The 18,439-nt window shown below is 41.8% G+C and overlaps 2 protein-coding genes across 2 annotated transcripts in view; one reads left to right on the top strand and one right to left on the bottom strand.

Annotated features, from left to right (window-relative positions):
* The window catches only part of LOC126564342 (actin-binding protein IPP), a 389,363-nt gene that overhangs the window by 349,353 nt on the left and 21,571 nt on the right, over positions 1–18,439 (bottom strand). The window lies entirely within an intron of this gene.
* On the top strand, positions 280–16,785 carry LOC126564300 (photoreceptor-specific nuclear receptor-like). The gene is made up of 11 exons (XM_050221302.1): positions 280–417; positions 2,175–2,306; positions 2,395–2,623; positions 6,801–6,904; positions 9,846–9,960; positions 10,076–10,650; positions 15,716–15,816; positions 15,963–16,073; positions 16,153–16,302; positions 16,375–16,539; positions 16,599–16,785. The coding sequence occupies exons 1-11, from the start codon at positions 351–353 to the stop codon at positions 16,779–16,781; spliced, it is 1,932 nt and encodes a 643-aa protein (XP_050077259.1). The 5' UTR covers positions 280–350; the 3' UTR covers positions 16,782–16,785.

The raw sequence follows: 18,439 nt of genomic DNA, 5'->3' as shown, positions 1-18,439 counted from the left end.
GTGTGATTCCGAGGACTCACACGACCGACAGTTTTTATTGCAGTTTTTGTGGTGTGCAGTGCTTGTAGAGGAAGAAAGAATAATTTGCAAACTAGTGCAATCAACAAACGTGTGATGGACAGTGAGAATTGTGTTCAGTAGATCTCGTGCTATTGACAATCGTCGACAGTATGGATTAATAGACATTTAGCGAATACACCTGCGGATATGCGTTGGATTCTATATCATTCTGACTATTGACGTTGACATCGAACAACCGCGAACGAAGCTTGTCTAATCATTCACGTCAAGAGTCAATGGAATGTTAATAGAAGCACATTCGCCTAGACAGAGCGAGTAAATGATTTTGAATGTTTCGGTTCAGCAAGAAAAACGATAACATGGACAGCTCGACGGCATTGCAGGACAATAAGAGTGGTAAGTGATGGAAGTTGATGTATACGAATCAAGTTTCTTTTGATCAACGTTAAATTAAACGCGGTGGGGCTTTAGAAAGGCTAAACCTTCATTGAGAAAATGCCTAAAAATGTTCACAGCTGTCCCGAGTATGCGAAAGTCTTGGAGAAATCTCAGAAATTATGTGAGAATAGATCAAAAGCGTCAAGAATGGAATCTTCAGAGAACCATATTGAAAACATCTTTAACAAAACGAATCGTCGTATAAGTATCTTCACTGTTACGGGTAGTTAAGTTAGCATTGACCATCAATTTAACCACTTTAATTAAGACTAGTATTAAATACACAATTTTGAACGAACATTAGTTCTCGTTCGTCATCTCAAACTTCATATAATACTTTGTGGAAGATCGAAGAGTAAACGTCAATGACTTTATTGCTCTGAATGATTTAAAAATGTCATCCAATTGTCTTTCCTAAAGTGGGACGTCAAGAGATCTTTTCATACTTTAAAATGATAGATCCAACCACTCTGTTTCTCTTCAGTAGCAACACTGTTACCAACTGTCACGATGAAGGAAAGGTAACAAGTAACACCACTGAGCTGGTGTCTTCCAATAGCGTATTGACACAATTGTTGAAGGTGTTTTCAAAGTTTCTTCGTATCATAGGAATGTCGAAATAAAGACCTTTGAAAGGTTTACTCGCTACATTGGATTTTTGTTGAATCAAGGCTTGGATTGCACTTGGAGCTCTGATGTGCGTTGGAAAATCGTGACAACGGTAATGAACAAAGGAGAACGATACTGGAACAATACCTATTTGGCGAAGTAAAAATAGAAACTTCAACAAAGTCGGATATCAGGTTGTCTCGTCAGGGAGAAGGATGTTATTCTTCTTCATGAAATTATCCATTTATGATAAGTGAACGGCGGGCCTAGAGGATGCGGGATGCTGTGTTTGTTGTCACAGATGTTAAAATGATGAGTTGCAAATTTGAAAGTCATCGTAAGCTCTGAGAGCGATACGATGTTAAAATGATAAAACGTGACGTTGATGGTGTTAGTTTCCACTGAGCTTAAGCATGCTGGAAGAAGACATAATTGACAAGGTACTCTGTAATGGCAGTCACGTTTCCACGTAGATAAGGATGTAAGACACTTAGTTCGCTTAGTCTCCGAACAATTTGGTGAATGTGTTTGATGTAAATTTGATTGGATGAAAATTTGACCACAAGGTAGAGGCTAGAGGATTCTCAAAAGTGTCATATGGATGAATAAAGAACAGTCAAAATGGGACCCACATTAGTAGACTCAGGGAAATCAAACTCAAATAATGAGAACCTACTAGAATCCATCCATGTGAGCGTCTGCAAAAGATGGCTACAAAGTAACCATGTCTGTTTGGTGTTGGCCGCTGAGTAAACAGTAGTTAATTTCTTATTCGTCGCGGAAGACGTTACGGCGTTGGAGTTAGCACGCATCACGCCTCTTGGAGGCGTATGAGGGTGTTCGAGAGGCGGTTGTTTGTTCACCGTCCGATGCGCTGTTTGTGGAGTCGAGTAAGATGGTTCAGCCGATATAGGTTGGATGTGATGCGTCGAGGTCAATGATATGGCCGGGAGGAAAGGAACACAGGTATCTGGGCAAACAAATGATGTGCGATGATAATCAAGGATACGTGGTGCTTGACGATAGAGTTAGCGATAGTAGAGCGATATCAATCGTGCGAGACAAAGGTGCTGAACGCGATCATTCTCGAATGGCTTTCGTTACAGGATTCAGTAAAGGTTCCATCGCGGATTTCTACGATAAACTTGACAAGGATGAAGGGGGACGTACGTTTGGCATTGAAGACGCACCTCACGGAGGATTATCTCGCATAGAAAACGGAATGTCCGGCAAAGGAGGTAAGACGCCAACGATGAGAAAAGAGTTGTGAGCGGCAAGGAAATGATCTTCATATGTTTTATTGTTTCGTTTTGCATTCATCCACAGAACATCGCAGCTCGCCTATTTCGTGTTATTCACCTCAGAATCGGTTGTTGCCGTGGCCTCCGCAGCATGCCAACGAAAGTACGAGCTCGTCGGCCAGAAAGGCTCAGAATCTCGGTTTGATTTGTGTTGTATGTGGAGACACAAGCTCGGGGAAGCATTACGGCATATTGGCATGCAATGGGTGCTCAGGGTTCTTCAAACGAAGCGTCCGGAGAAAATTGATCTACCGGTAAGTAAAAGCACTTACAAATTACGAGCTTAGTTTTTCATATGCATGGAGTTCTTACATCCGAGTTAAGTGATAATTGTATGTCACAATGTTAAAATGTGACGGAATGTGATGAGTATTTGATGAAAAGTGTAAAACATTGTTAAAGTTCATGAAGTGTTAATAATGTAAAAATGTTGTCAACCAACTTTTAATGTTTTTCATCATTTTCTTTTTTTATTTTTTTATTCATAAGTGACGGCCAGGCCGTATTGCTATGTTTTTCATCATTGAAGTGCATTGAAATGTTGCCTACGGAACCGAACAATAATAGGATGGGATGCTTTCATATAAAAAAAATTATCCCATAATTATGGAAAAAACATAAATCCAAAACCATAATCTATCAAACATAAACAATTCGCTGTCTTGATCCCGACACGCGTCTGTTATGTTGGCATACATCATATTTGATGTTGGTGCTAAGAAAAGACAACAATCCATCCCGATTTCCTACGCAAATAGAATAATAGCTTTCCAATCAAAACACCTCCTCGTTAGACGATAACAACAATCGCATCAAACGGATGAGGAAAGTGGCACATTGCGGTCCCTCCGGCTAATGCCTTCGAGCGAGGTCTCGCAGTGCAAGCAAAATCTGGTAAATATTTACCATGTCCTCTACGAGAAGCACCCTCCTAGAAGAACTTGTTGGCTGAATGTTGTCCGCGTTCCTGGCTTTTGTTGTTGTTGTTGTTGCTCACCTCCATGCGAAGGATTCTCTCATATTGGTGGCAGATTTCCAAGTGCGCTCGAAAGACTACAACTTAATCCCTGTATCAATTTAACGTAGAACCCCTCTCGGAATCAATGCACACCGCCAAGTTGGCGTGACTGATGACTGGTCGGATGGAAGATGCAGCAGGGGTTCGCATTGGTAGTTGCCGGTGGTGCTCGTGCTAGAGAGCCACTCAATAAATTAAATTCTAATTAATCAACAATTCACCCAACACCCCTCGGAAGAATGCTTCGGGTTCTACCGTGCGCAGGTCGAGTCGGATGGTGAAGAAGCAATAGTTTCCAGTTGTTCCCGGTGGACAACAGATTAGGCAGAAACTGATCAGATGTTACCATTCAATTGTGTCCGGAATGATGCGGCCGGATGCGTGGTGAAGTTAATGCACTTTACTCGCGGGTACAATTGACAATGACCAGCGTGAAGAAGTGGTGAGGGATTTAAAAAAGGGAAGAGACTCGTACCAAAAAAAGAGGTCTGACACTTGTATCGGAACAAACCAGCGCCAGTTGGTGTAGGATTTGTGCAAGGATTCACCGTTGATCCTTTGAATTGAGGCTTCTGCCTTATGTCAGGTTGGGTTCTGCTTCGCTGGACAAGCTATAGGAGGAGTGAAAGGGAACCAGTTTTTAGCTTGAAGCATGAAGGGCGTTGCATGAAACGACGACACCGTTTAGTGTCCCCGCCACTAAACGGTGTTATGATGAATTGATATTTTATGGTTTTGCATCGTTGGTAACCCGCTAAGACCCAAGCAGGAATGAAAGTTTTTGATCGAACATTTGCCACTCGTTTCCGTAGATCGCAGATACTCCTTCTAAAGAGAAATCCATGTTTGATGTTTCCCAAAATCACTGAGGGCTCTATCCACGAAAGATTCGCGAAAGCATGACAGCGATAAGTAAAGGTAAAATAAAATGGCAGGAGACAATGTCTCAAAAGTATGTGCTCGGCGGGTGGAGGCGAAGTTTTCGGAACTGCCATTATTGCAAAGTTTTCAATTTCGAAAGCCAATGGCGCTACTGGATGTCTTTTGGCCTGTCGATGGGTCTCGCTCAGCGCATCTGGAACAGATTTATGGAGGAGCATAAAAAGCGAAAAAGCGTAGTTCCATTTCATCGTCATGATTGAAGAGCAAGGGACGATGGCTTCCGATGTTCCCAAGTCCTTGTGTCACATAAACTCCATTGGCTTCTTCCACCTGAGCCGCGTTGCCTGCGTGGTGCTGATATCGTTCAGGGAATTCGCTTCCGACAAGAACATTATCATTTTTCGGAGCTTTGGTTCCATAAATCATACAAGCCCGTAATCCCACTGTAATCCATGTTCTACTCAAGGGAGCGGAGGGAGTAGTAGAGCGCTCCGAATGGAAATAAATTTTGATTCAACATTTTGATATTTGTGCTGAGCTGGGCATGCGTTTCGTTGTGTATCGAGTCTGTAGATTGGTACTGTCAAGATTGAGGGATCTGGTGGAGCGGTACAAGTGGATGGAAAGGATTTTACTTGTAGTAGATGGCCGATATAGTTGATAGTAATTGAAGTGTATTTGTCTGTGTCGAGATGAATCCGTTGGGGAGTCATTAGATTGCAAGAGTTGTTTTTGGTTATGTACATTTACTTCATCGAGTATACCTGCTGTCGGTCAATGGTCGATCTGACAAGGATAAACGAGGATGAATATTCAGACAGACATAGTGGAGTTATACCTCCATCAAAGGACGTGACTATCAATATTTGATTTATTATACTGTTTTTCTGCGTAGTTTGGGTACATAAGATCAAAGGATGAGTCTGCTTCAGCGAGTGAAATGTTCTTCCGCTTCGACAGACCACTTCTACAGTAATCAAATCGTTGAGCAGACAGGTTTGAGAGTCTGTTATAGGTTAGGATATCATTTTAAAATGAAAAGAAAGCTGGTATCAAAAATGACTATCTTAGAATGATACATAATTTTGATTGTTTGAGAATAAACTGTTTCTCTGCCACGGTTTTCCATTTCTGTCTCGAGGGATCAATTGTTGAAATAAACATTTGACCAGATGTGTCCAGATGACCACAATAGAGAATCTTTGACCACAGTGGGTTTGAAGTTCAAGTTCAGTGACTAGGATAATTCCTCATTCCTTTTGAGCTGGAGGGAGGCTTAAACGGAACTCCAAATCATCATGAGAGCAGGTGTTAAAAAAATGTGCAGAAAAAGATTAATGATCCTCAATTTGGATAGATTTCATATGGTTCAAATGGTTCTATTTTTCAAATGAAGATAATGATGTTTGTATTGTCAGTCTGGGTTTTTATCTTAAATTTAATGTACAATACAATTACTTCATTCACATCAGAATCGTACAATGAATAACGCAATTCTATAAACTAACGCGAAAGGCACTCTTTTTGCCACAACAAATCAACAGCATCACGCCATTAACCTTGAGGATTAAGTATAGTTTGATGCCTGTTTTTTGTTGGTACGTTTTGTTGTCGTTTAGTATCCACCATTTTGCGCTCTCCTACACTCCTACAACTGTACGCCAACCACCACTTAATCCCATCGAAAAAGGGCAACACATCAGCTGTGGCCTTCGAATGTGCTTCGAAATGATGTTGGCACCAGAATAGGCCAAAGTTCGTTCTATTCAATTTATTGAAATGGAAATAGCGTTTTCGCTTTTCCGCTTTGGCACATTGAACTTTGCGTGGCTGGTGTGTGTCCTCCATTTTAGTGATCCGCTCTATCTGAGTGTAGTATTAGACAGTAAGAGTGAACGTTTGGTATTCCGACGAGTCATACGAACACTTCAATTTCAATTAACAGTTCCCTTTCGGAGGCATTCTATGTAATGAGATTTAGGTGACGATCCGGTAGGATGTTCGATTTTCGGAGGATTGTTGCAGGACTTGCAGCAATGCCTGGCCACCAAAATGTAAAGAGTTGATCCGGTATTAAGCGTTCCATTGTTGTATGTACGAGTTTGGAGAGAGTACTTGTAATTCTGTTCATTTGGCATGATAAGTGAAGTGTACCAAACAGACAGGAGGGTTGATAGACACGGATAGGTACGCATCTTTGCATTGTCATTATGCGTTCCCTGGTAGGACTATAATCCTTGCACGCTTGGTGACTGTGAATTTGCGTGAGCTTGTGGCTTTAACACGCTGCTAACAGGGGTACGGGGTCACTTTACCGGGTCGCATATGTCTCGAAACATGTTCAGTTTCTGTAAAATAACTGAGTTGTTATTTGATTGAAAGCCCGTCAGTAGTTGAAATCGGATGATAGCCACTGATTGTAATCCTCATTGCGGTTAATTTATTTATATTATCTCAGTTATGAGTACCTTGGACAATATTAATTATGGGCGTGTAATCCAATGACCTAATATGTTTCTTTTTCTCCTCAGATGTCAAGCAGGAACTGGAAGTTGTACAGTCGATAAAGCGCACAGGAATCAGTGCCAGGCGTGCCGATTAAAAAAATGCCTTACAATGGGAATGAACAAAGATGGTGAGTATGTTATTGCGATTGTTCTCAGTATAGTGCGTAATACAACCATCAAAGTTGTTGCGGCATACGTTGTTGTTGTTGCGGTTTATCTACAGTATAAAAACTCAGAGAATATCAGCTTAAAAAGATGTTCGTTTTTGGTGGGTGAAGAAAAACTTCAAAACGTGCAAAACAATCGAAGGTTTTAGTAGTTGAATCGACTAGAGAAACCATTCAATGCCCTTAAGTGCGTTGCGTTTAGTGTACATGAGAGCTCTGCAGGTTGCAATCAAATTACAGTTCTCTTCGTTTTCAAAATTCTTTTTTGTTTTGTTTGCGTGTTTGCGTTTGCAAAGCTGTCCAAAAACCACAAAAAAATCCATAATACATCCATCTCGGATGATTGGACAGTATCTGTCTAGATCGATATTTGAAATAACGTTTATGACAATTTCGTTACGTTGTTATGCTACAAACTAAAAAACCCATTTCGTTGGAACGAAAAACATCGCTAGTCGCCTTCATCAGAGCTGTTTTGCAAAGATTTCTGTGGAGCAGTGATAATATTGTCAATAAAACCTGACAATGCTAAACAAAGCTTCAGAAGAAAAAAGCTATTCTCTCCACAGTCATTTGAACTTGTCTAATACGGGAACTAACGACAGTACCGCTAAACTTCATTAGAGAGTTCTAAACCACGTTTTCTTATTGTGTTAGCCTGGTTCAATCAAAAGCTGCACCGTTAGAAATACTGCGGACATGTCACGGCCCTCGTTTGGACAGAGTTATGCAGAACTCTCGCCGCAAAAATTGTAAACATTCGTCAAAGGAAAAACTTGTTTCATCCTGTGATGACAGAGAGATGATCACGGTTGTGGATGTGCCTTTTTCACAACCGTTCCAGTGTGTTAATTTCGAGTGTTACTGTATGTGTGTGTTGTTTGGTTGCCATACTTTGGAGATGTAAATTTTACAAGACACGTGTGTCCTCGTGTACCTGCCAACTGAAGGTCGAACAATGTTGAAACAAGCTCCCAAGATTCCCCCAGGCGTCCAACAGTTTGCTCATTAATGGATGCGATCAAAGTCGAGCGGTAATGGCGACTGATTGCGCTCTGGGCATACCCAAATGAGGCACAAAACTCGCACGTACTTATTGTCGAAACAGTCAACAGCATCTACAATTCTCGAGGAGGTTTTTTGTTTTAACAGGGTGTGTGGCAAGGGGAGGGAAAGACTTTATCAACCATAAATACATCCGACTACGTTTTGCTAGTTATTAAATACACATTTTAAATTATATTGTTCGAAGTTGCAAATGATCCAATGACAGGCCCTGTATGGAAAAAATGCTGGAGCTCGGCTTACAGTAGGTCGACCAGAAAACAATCGGAAAAGATTATAACGCGAGAACGAGGCCTTGGGCACGGGTTTTCTGTGTTGGAGGGAACGATACCTTGCGTAAGAATATTTAAGAGATTGTTAGGCAAGAAAGAATGTGTTCTCAGTTCGGAACACCTGTTGATTGAAGCGAAGAAGTTTGAAGAGGCGTCTACTTGTTGACTCTATGATATTATCGACACTGTGGAATGTATAAACAAACATAAAATGGGATCACATCGTATCGATGGATCTTTGATAACAACATAGACTAAAAGCGAATTCAGCAATAAAAGGAGTAATCTGATGAAAATAGCTTATTTGAATGGTTTTAGTTAATTTTTAGCCATTTCTCATCGTAATTGTGCTACTTTCGCATTTGTATCTGTTTCTTTTTTTCTTTCTCTCTCTCTCTCTCTCTCTCTCTCTCTCTCTCTTCCTCTCTCTCGCTGTTTCTCATACCTCACCCAAAAGCCATACAGTGCATCGTAGGGAGTTTGAAGCATCAGATGAAAGGCATTATTGACGTATTTGGTAACCACCGTCACCACCTGCTACTAACTATTCTGTTCTATGTTTTTTAATCCTCCCTCATCGCACTAGGTTAGGCAAACTGTCTCACAGCCCTCCATCCTCTCTTCGCCCTGTACTCAAATGCCCGTAAAAGGGTAACATTTTTGTGTGTATGTTTATTCAAATGATCTCATACTTTCGATTTTCAGTAAAGCATCCATAACAAGCACCGTGGAACGGCCGTCGTCGGCCAAGGCCACTGATGCTACAGGTTCTGTGGAAGAACTGGTTGCTGACACGCGTTCGCTGCGGCTTGTGGCCAGGGAATGACGTGAACAATGTTCTAATTATTTTTGTGTAACAAATTGGTTTGTCTTTTGGTTCAGATGATGAGAGGAAAAACGAGGGAAGCGCTACGCTAACAAGACATCGCCGCATGGTATTTGGCTGTACGTGCGCGAGGTGTTTGCAGGGTTGTATGAGCAATCATGTCAAAAGATCGGTGTCCCAAACGGGTAGAGGTGCATTCGTGAGAGTTCGTTTGCATAAAACGGTCGGGTTAGCGGTTTCTTTCGGTTACGGTTGCTTAACCACAATTTGGAGAATCTCCTGCTGTCCCGAGCCATCTTTGGCACGTGCCGTTCGGTCGACGTATGTGGACATTTGTGAGGTGTAAATATGGCAAGATCGTGTAGATATGAACAGAATAACACCGAATGCCCAGGGGTCTTATGCTAGTGTTAATGAGGAGCTAAAACAACCAAGCAAGAGAGCCGATCCTTGCAAGCAGTCAAAACCCCGCTAACTTAAACGTTCGCCAACACGCACGCTTCCGGGTATGAAATGGCGAAATTAATTATGCATAAAAATGGTTACATCCCTCCCATCCTCCTTATCGGTAGGGATACTTTGAGGGTTTAGGTGTCTTTCAATCTGAAAGGGTGATCATAATTCTGAGCTATACCCTGCTTTTAGTGAAAAGGGAACATATTTTTTGCAAAAATTCCCACGTTTTGCGTTACAAGGATGTTGTCTCTAATGTAACTGTGTTTTTTCTCTCTTGTTCCAGCTGTGCAAAATGAGCGTCAACCTCGAAATACAGCAACAATCCGACCAGAGGCACTGCGGGATATGGAGCAGGGCCGGGCCTTGCGAGAAGCAGCCGTAGCCGTGGGAGTGTTTGGGTGAGTGTTGCATATTTAATTGTTCGAGAGTATATAATGTTCCCGTAGGAAGAGTAAACGCGATGGAATTCTACATCACAACTAATTGTAAACGTTTGCTTTCTCGTTTGACTAGGCCTCCAGTGTCATTGGCATTACTTTCACCGTCCCGGTATGGTCCCAGTATTCTGCCAACACCCGCCTTACCGACTAGTCAATTTCTGCACCACCACAGCCAGGTGTCCTCGCTGGTAAATAGTCTACCACATCACCATCCCCATCATCCTCACCATGCCGCTATGCACGGTCTAGCGAACGGACTGTCGATGAATCTCAACGGTGTCGGTATGCCGGGACACAATGGCACGTCCGGTTTGGTTCATTCGGCTGGAAATAGCTCCGATCGGGACCGAGATACCGTAGTTCCTATGAACAGTAGTAGTGGCGATAGCAACAACAACAAGAATCCTTCGTCTGGTTCGACCGAGAACCTCAATACGGCATCGTCCTCTAACCACTCGATGGCCGGTGATCAGTCGCCGAGTGGAGCAGGATCACCGGCGCACGGGACATCGGTAAATGGGCTCGGAACGGGTGGTTGTCCAACTGGTGGCTCAAGCATGGGGGCTGAGAAACATCCCCATCACAGCTCGTCGTCGTGTGGATCGGCTAGTCCTATTCTGGAGCAGGACAACATGAACGATAACGATGGTAAGTGTTTTAAGGAGGGAACATGATGGAACGGAAGGGCGAACAGAGGGTTTGTGTTCAGTGTAGTGTGGTTGTGAGCTCAATTTATTTGATTGAACTTTTATCACATCCAATCACAATTGAAAGTTGCGCAATCAACCTCTTTCCAGGGTGACTCTTCCGGAACTCGAGAGAAAGTCATAAAATGACATAATCATAATTTAATCGATTACTTTGTTGATCGCAGACCGTTGCATAGGGAAATGGCGTAAATACTCTCAGACGAGAGCTACAATTTTCGGTAAAATTAATTTGACTAATGAGAAGAGTGTACCACACAGTGGAACCACCGGATGCCATGAAGTGCCGGAGACTTACTCCAGAGGGCATAAAATAACTATTTGTCACTTTCTCGGGGTGGTTTAATATCGCATAAATAATAGCCCTTCATAGCATTTGGCGGGGTGGTCGGGATGGTTTGGTACGGCTAGTCATAGTTTCATAAGAGACCAGTATCCGGGTCGACCCCTTTGCAATCAAGGGTAAACGATGAATGTTTAGTTCAGATAGACCATCGGTAGCGAGTTTGCTAGGGATAAAGGGAGGAGTTGGTAAATCATTATGCTGTTATGCTAAATGATTCTGTCGTCTGGAAAAGGGAAGGATTATGCATGGCAAATGTTGTTTTGCCGTGATTTGTCCGAGTGCATTTGACAATTACGATAAACTTTACTCATAAATAGTATTTGTTGAGCATGTGAATTATGTTGGGAATGCAAAAAGATAGCTTGCAGATTATTTGATATATTAATAAGTTAATTCTAATTAATAGATATTTCAGTTTTACAACATTGATTTATTTATTTACAATTGATTATGACGGCCCAGTACCGTATTGTCAACACTGCTTGTGTTGAATAAATTTTACAATCTTTTTGGTAAGGCATTTCCTCCTAATTCTTTGCCTTATCTCGGTTATGGTTGTGGCGATGATGATGATGATGTATTGGTGGATGATGTGCGTTTTGATGATCCGGTTCTATTATTGTGGCTATTGTTTTGGTGGTTGGTTGCATCCGAATTCCGGCTATTCCGAACGGCCTCAACACCACCAATTCTATTGTTGACCTTTGTGGTTTGGTCTCGACTGTAACAAACAAATAAACATCGTTAAGACAGCACGAACATTTATTTGTCTGCGTACCGTGTTCTCCAGTGCAGTCCAGCAATGACATTCCAAGCTCACTCTAGTCAACGTCCAATCAAAGGATGATCGACAAGCTCTATCCCGCAGCAGCGAAAGCGACTTCACTACTCTCGAGACTGAACCCGCTAAACACTCCGACGAAAACGCTGTCAAACACAATGTGTCAAAGCTGAATTGGAGTGGAGAACACTATTCTTTCAACAACGCCTGCCTCCCTTGTACGGCAGTTTTGGAATCGCCCTCGAGTGTTGTTGCCCAGTCATCGGATCACCCGTGGCACTACAAAAAATACACTTAAGACATAGACAACACAACATTTAACAAAAAAGGAATGGGGAAATACTAATAAGGATTGGAAGGATACTTGGGATGTGGAATCATAGGACAAGACCGTTGTCTCTGGCGAATCGGTGAATGATCCTCATGTAGGGGAGGTCACTGGTAGCCAACACTTCTCTAATTTCTGTACCTGGTCGTCTGCCGACATCCTCGACTGCGCTCAACAAGGAGGGTCTTGCAATTTCAAACTCCACGCAGGACCACAGAAGGTGATCCACGTCGTGGAATCAGTCACCGCAGCCACACACTTTTGTCTGAGCCAGAGTTATACGCTGTAGATGAGCATTCAACGTAAAATGGTTCGACATCAGTCGAGACATCATCCGTATGAACGCCCGGTCTACAGAGAGCCCATTGAACCAAGGCCGCAGGGACACTTGCGGAGAGATCGAGAAAAGCAAACGCCCGAGTTCATTCGCCTCCCACATGCTCTGCCAGCGAGACAGGAAAAGTTGCTGTGGGAAACGAAGGAACTCCTGGGCCGAGATTGGTCGGTCGTAAAAGTGCCTTCTTTGACGACTGTTTTGGGCCAATGAGTCTGCCTTCTCATTGCCGGGAATTCCACAATGAGAAGGGTCCCAAATTAGCGAAATCCTAAACGCCTTATCGAACATTGAGCCAAGCTGTTCAATGATTTTGATGGTGAGGAAGTCCTGAATCTTAACAGCCTCCGGAGATCTCAGTGCTTCAATAGCACTAAGGCTATCAGTGAAGATGAAGTACTGGTCCGAAGGTCTCGCTGCTATCATCAATAGTGCGTACAAGATTGCGGCTAGCTCTGCGGTGTAAACACTACATGGCTGCCTCAATTTGAAAAAAGCTTCGGTGGACTCGCAAAAAACATCGAAGCCAGTGCCCTCCTCAGAGGATGATTCATCAGTGTAGTACTGGCTTGTTTGGTCTAAATGACCATATTTATTCATGAAAATACCCGAAACTACCCTCGGGCGAAGATCATTAGGTATGGTCTTAATTCCCTCGCGCAATGAGGAATCTGTTATTAAAATGGAACTGTAGTTCTCAGGAAGGGCAGCACGATTTAATGCCTGTGGAGCGCTAGCATGCACTTGTAGGGCAACAAAATCTTCGTAGATCTTTAAGATTTTGCTCTTAGAACCTGTCTCAAGAAGCGCTTCAAAATTTTCTATTATCAATGGATTTGATACTGAACAACGGACTAGAAGGCGAAGCGACAGCATTTCAAAACGTAGTTTAAGGGGCATCACTCCGGTCATGACTTCTTGGGACATGTTGTGTGTAGATTTCATGCTCCCTAGTGCGAGTCTAAGACAGCGGTACTGTAGCCTTTCAAGCTTGAGTATCGACGTATTGGATGCCCAATGGAAGCATATGCTTCCATATTCTAATACGGATAGTACCGTTGCCTTATACAGTCTCCGGACGTCTGATGGATGTGCGCCCCACCAGAATCCTGTGACTGTCCTTAGAAAGTTGATTCTTTTACTGCATTTTTGCACCAGATGGGTGAAATGTGTACTCCAGTTTCGAAAATTGTCGGTAGTTGATATCTTTTCACCATACAGAAAGAAAATTTTCAGGTCATATGGTCTTTTCTCCCTGTATTTTCCCGTGTCGCTAAAAGGAGAAAAGACTACCATCTCAGTTTTCGTTGCAGAGAACTTGATACCAAGGTTTTCAGACCACTCGGAAAGATTGTCCAGAGTGGTTTGTAAAGCCAGTTGTATTTCGTCGGCGTCTCTGCTTGCAACAGATATAACGCCGTCGTCTGCCAATTGTCTAAGACTGCGGTTTGGCGCTAGACAAGAGTCTATCTCACTAACATAAGTTATACAACAGGGGGCTCAAGCAGGACCCTTGGGCTAGTCCATGGAAACTGGTCCGTTTTAACTGCACGTGACCATTGTTGAAATTCATAGCTTTTTCCGACAAAAGGTTGAATAACAAGTTATTCAACTTTGGCCACAGGAGTTTTAAAACATCTACGATTAACATTATTTTTGAAAGGTTTTTTTGAACACTTTTCAAATTTACGATAGTTACATTTTTGTGCTATTTTCCAGTTACTGGATGGAGTATTATTATTAATATCAATTATTCACCAATTAGCACGCAATGTGTACGAATAAATAAACCATCGGAAGGGCTAAATACGCGAAGTCAAACCGTTCCGTCCACTGAATCATGCTATTAATCAATCACTTCCAAGCATTGGCACGTCAAACATTAAATTCTCAGATGTGTGATTGCAACTCCCGAAAGGCTTATTAATAGATGTATCATGAGAATCTCATCCGCCCAAAGTAGGATCCGTTACGACCGGCGCCACACGTCAGGGATTTTTCGATAGTATGCATTGCCAAGCCCGTATTTTGATTTAAGCAGAGAAAACAGTAAAGAAAAAATGGGGAAGAACATGTACGGAGTATTTCCGTCTGTCGGATCGTTTCCTCTTGGGACATAAGGACTAGCATTACTGTCACGTTTCGCGTGATGGTAACGGTGGTAAAGCTGGTTACAAAAAAAAAAAAGTTAGTCCCTCTGATCGCGAGGGTTTGCGAATCAATTGAGGCGATTTTTTTTGTTTTGTTGGTATCGGTTAAATGGGAAGGAAATCGTGCGAGATGCAAACGGCAGAAATCGCTGCTAGGGGCACGGTAGATAAATGTACTTTTAAAACAGTTTGATCGAACTTTTTGACACTTTAAGTTTGATTGTTTGTATTTTTTATAAGTTGGTGTTGATTATTGGAGAAGGAAAAAAATGAAAGATTGGTAACATGATAAATAGCAAAACTTTGTGCAACATTTTTAATGAATCGATTAGCACTAATGATGGCAATTCGGTTAAAAGTAATTAAACAACAATTTTTAGGATTCCTTTTGCTGGAATCCTCGACATGATGGATGTATTGATGTTTGAAAGATTAAGGATAAATGTAAAACTAATTATTTATTCGTATACATTTTATCACTCTATTTAATATTTAAACAAAAAAAACCGCTCCTTTACTCGAAAGATCTTATTTTAATCACATAAAACTACGATGCACGTGCCATGTGCCAAGATTTGCGTTGTTAAAGTTTGCGTAATTGAAAGGAAAACTGAAGTCCCGTTGGTCTGGGTAATCTCTCATTGCTTTCTTTCCTTGTGGGTACATCATGGTGGGTGCAGCTTTTCATTTGATTGAATTTTTATTTTTCATTTTCATCGTAAAGACCCAATTTGCATATCGACCCCAGACGACCGACGGCGTCTGTGGTGAGAGCAGAAGAAAAAAAACAACACACGACTAGATTTTTTTCGCTCTTTTACATCACCGTTGGGTTGTGTCTCTGGAACGATGCTGTAAAAAAGAGGCTTTGCTCTTTTAGGGAGTCACATACGGGTACCTGAAAGATCGTTTGTCAAATGGCGTGGTATTATAATCGAGTTAAATCGCTAGCAGTCAAATGTACAAATTTTTCACTGGCATTGTGTGTTTAGGATTAGGTAAAAGGGCTAGAAATTGAAGGATGGGCTTTACTTAATAGTCGCTTCACCTGCTATCTTTTTTACCAGATGATTCAATTGACGTGACCAACGATGAGGATACGGATCCGGCACAAAATAACAACACCATACCCAGTCTGATGAATCATCCATTTTATGGCCAAGGACCGGTGAGTACTGACTTGTTATAAGTTCCCTCGAATTCATTTTAGCTGATTTAGCAGACGGTGTAGTAAAAAAAACAGGTCTTGATCTTTACTGTCGTAATCAAAGAAAGATGAGTAAATATATTTTAATAAACGCATTGTTTTTGCAGATGTTTAACTTTCAAGAAACCATTTATGAAACCAGTGCTCGACTTCTGTTTATGGCCGTTAAATGGGCCAAGAATCTTCCCAGCTTCGCAAGCCTTACGTTTCGGGATCAGGTGAGTGAATTATAGTCGACTCAGTCAACTGGAGTAACTAATGCTTACTGATAAAATGTTTTGCTTACTTGTTTACTAGGTTATCTTGCTGGAAGAGTCTTGGGCAGAACTGTTTCTATTGAACGCCATTCAATGGTGTATGCCGATTGATACTACTGCATGCACGTTGTTCTCGTTGAACGAACACTGTAACAGTGCAAACAACTCTGGCTTCTTCAAACCGGGACAGGTCCGTGCCAACGTTCAAATCTTCATGCCCTATATAAACAGTGTTTTGCTTTTTTTTTTGGTTTAACTGCAGCTTGCACAAGACCTACGAGTTCTGAACGACACACTCTGCCGCTTCAAGTCTGTACTGGTTGATCCGGCCGAGTTTGCCTGCATGAAAGCCATCGTGTTGTTTCGCTCGGAAGCGCGAGGGCTCAAAGATCCGGTACAGATTGAAAATCTCCAGGACCAAGCACAGGTTAGTAGCTAGGAAAAGAGTACGGTTTAGAGAGCTAAATTTCTATGTGTCCTTTCTAGGTAATGCTGGCCCAACACTCACGGACACAATTTCCGGGACAGATTGCAAGGTTCGGACGGTTGCTGCTGATGCTACCCTTGCTGCGAGCGGTCAACTCGCACAAAATAGAGTCAATCTATTTCCAGAAAACGATCGGCAACACACCGATGGAGAAGGTTCTATGTGATATGTACAAAAACTAATTGCACCCGAACGGTCCCCTCTGCTCTACGGGATGGTGCAATGGGTGTGCAGTATTTAGCATTAGAAAACCGCTATTTTGATGGAGGGTAAAAAGCATAGGTAGAGAAAAGGCACAAGCCTGTGTAGAGTTGAATAGATTCGGAAAATGCCTAATTTTTCTATACTGCACAGAAATAAAAAAAAAAAGTTAACCAGAACATCATTCGCTCACGAATAATTTAGAGTGGTTTATGAATTTATTAATCAATATGCAGTCGTCGTCGTAATCGAGCGTTCAATTGAAATAATTTCGCATGACACCACTATACACATTGATTTGAAATTGAGTGTAGGTAAATTTCCATTTGATTAGAGTGCCTGGTGGGAAAAGTGGTATGAGAAGACAGAGAGTCAAAGTGGTCAATGTGTGCAACCATAAATTGAACTGATTAGAGCTGCGATCGAGAGGAAACAAATCGACGAATAGGGGTGCTCGGGTTTATAGTGCAAAATATATGATTATCTCCGTAACTCATCTGATACGAGCACGTACGCATGTGGCCAGATTAGAGAATTGCACCTTCAAATGCGTTGCGCGAGTAATTTGTAATTAAGGTGAAAAACCACCAAATAGAATAACAATTGTGTCCACCAAATGCTTCGATCGGTGTGATTGAGAACCAAATTTTGGTGAGTGGAATGAGGAATAAAGAAGCCCAAAATTGGTGACAGATTCTATGGCGAGACATAAGGCTTGATTTTATTTTGTGAACTACAGATTAGAATTTATTAAGAAGCTCTATTGTTGTGTACACATAAGGAATGCTGGGAACTTTCAGTTTGCTGTCTCTTTTGGGGATTGTTTCAATTATTCTGATTCTTATGTGCACTGGCGTAGCTTCAATGAATGCAATTGTATGTATTTTAAAGTAAACAAAATAAATAAGTAATTGTTTATCGATCTTAAGATTTTGTTTAATTTGCTTTGCACGTTTGGCCCTATTGTCGTCAGACCCTCAAGAAAAAAAAATATCTCAGGACACTCTTGGGAGTGTTGGCGGTGTTTTGTTCAAAATAGGATGGTCCTTTCTCAAAGACCAGGTCAAGTGAACCGTACCACATCTAGCTTTGCATACTTATCATGCAGGACCTGTAACATAACAGGAACACCAACCTAAATTGTGCTATCCACAATGTTTCAAGATAACAAATTCCTGTAAGAACTCTGCTATAACTATGGTTGACAGTGCTTTTTAGCATCATGACAACATCAGGGAAAAATTAGAAGTCATCGTCCTTGATAAATGTTATAAACATATCAATATATTTGCAATTATTTTTGTGAAATAGGTTTACACGACCATGACGCCCTTCATTTTACATTTGAACAATAGTCTCGGATGGGGATGGGTGAGGTGATAACAGCCTTTTCTAGAAACATCCATGATCGTTCTGTTATCAGTGTTTATAGCAATACCGCACTGATACGGGTATGGTCCGACACCTCTTGAAGGATAATATAGGATCTCAATACCCTATTTCGACCCAATACGTCCACGGCGTACAGAACGGCAACATATCTCTCCAAATATCAGAGCTTGGGTATACGGGGGAACCCAACCCCTTGGAAGGATGGGTTACATGGCTAAATTAAGCGGGGGTGGGGATGGTCAGCGTC

The sequence above is a fragment of the Anopheles maculipalpis genome, chromosome 3RL, assembly GCF_943734695.1.
Source record: "Anopheles maculipalpis chromosome 3RL, idAnoMacuDA_375_x, whole genome shotgun sequence".
NCBI classification, from domain to species: domain Eukaryota; kingdom Metazoa; phylum Arthropoda; class Insecta; order Diptera; family Culicidae; genus Anopheles; species Anopheles maculipalpis.
Note: the sequence above shows the minus strand (reverse complement) of the source record. Positions and strands in the feature narration are given on the sequence as shown.

Coding starts and splice junctions, on each gene's coding strand:
- LOC126564300 (XM_050221302.1), top strand. CDS start 351: ATGTTTCGGTTCAGCAAGAAAAACGATAACATGGACAGCTCGACGGCA. Junction 418..2,174: donor ATTGCAGGACAATAAGAGTG/GTAAGTGATGGA, acceptor CTTTCGTTACAG/GATTCAGTAAAGGTTCCATC. Junction 16,540..16,598: donor ATCTCCAGGACCAAGCACAG/GTTAGTAGCTAG, acceptor TGTCCTTTCTAG/GTAATGCTGGCCCAACACTC.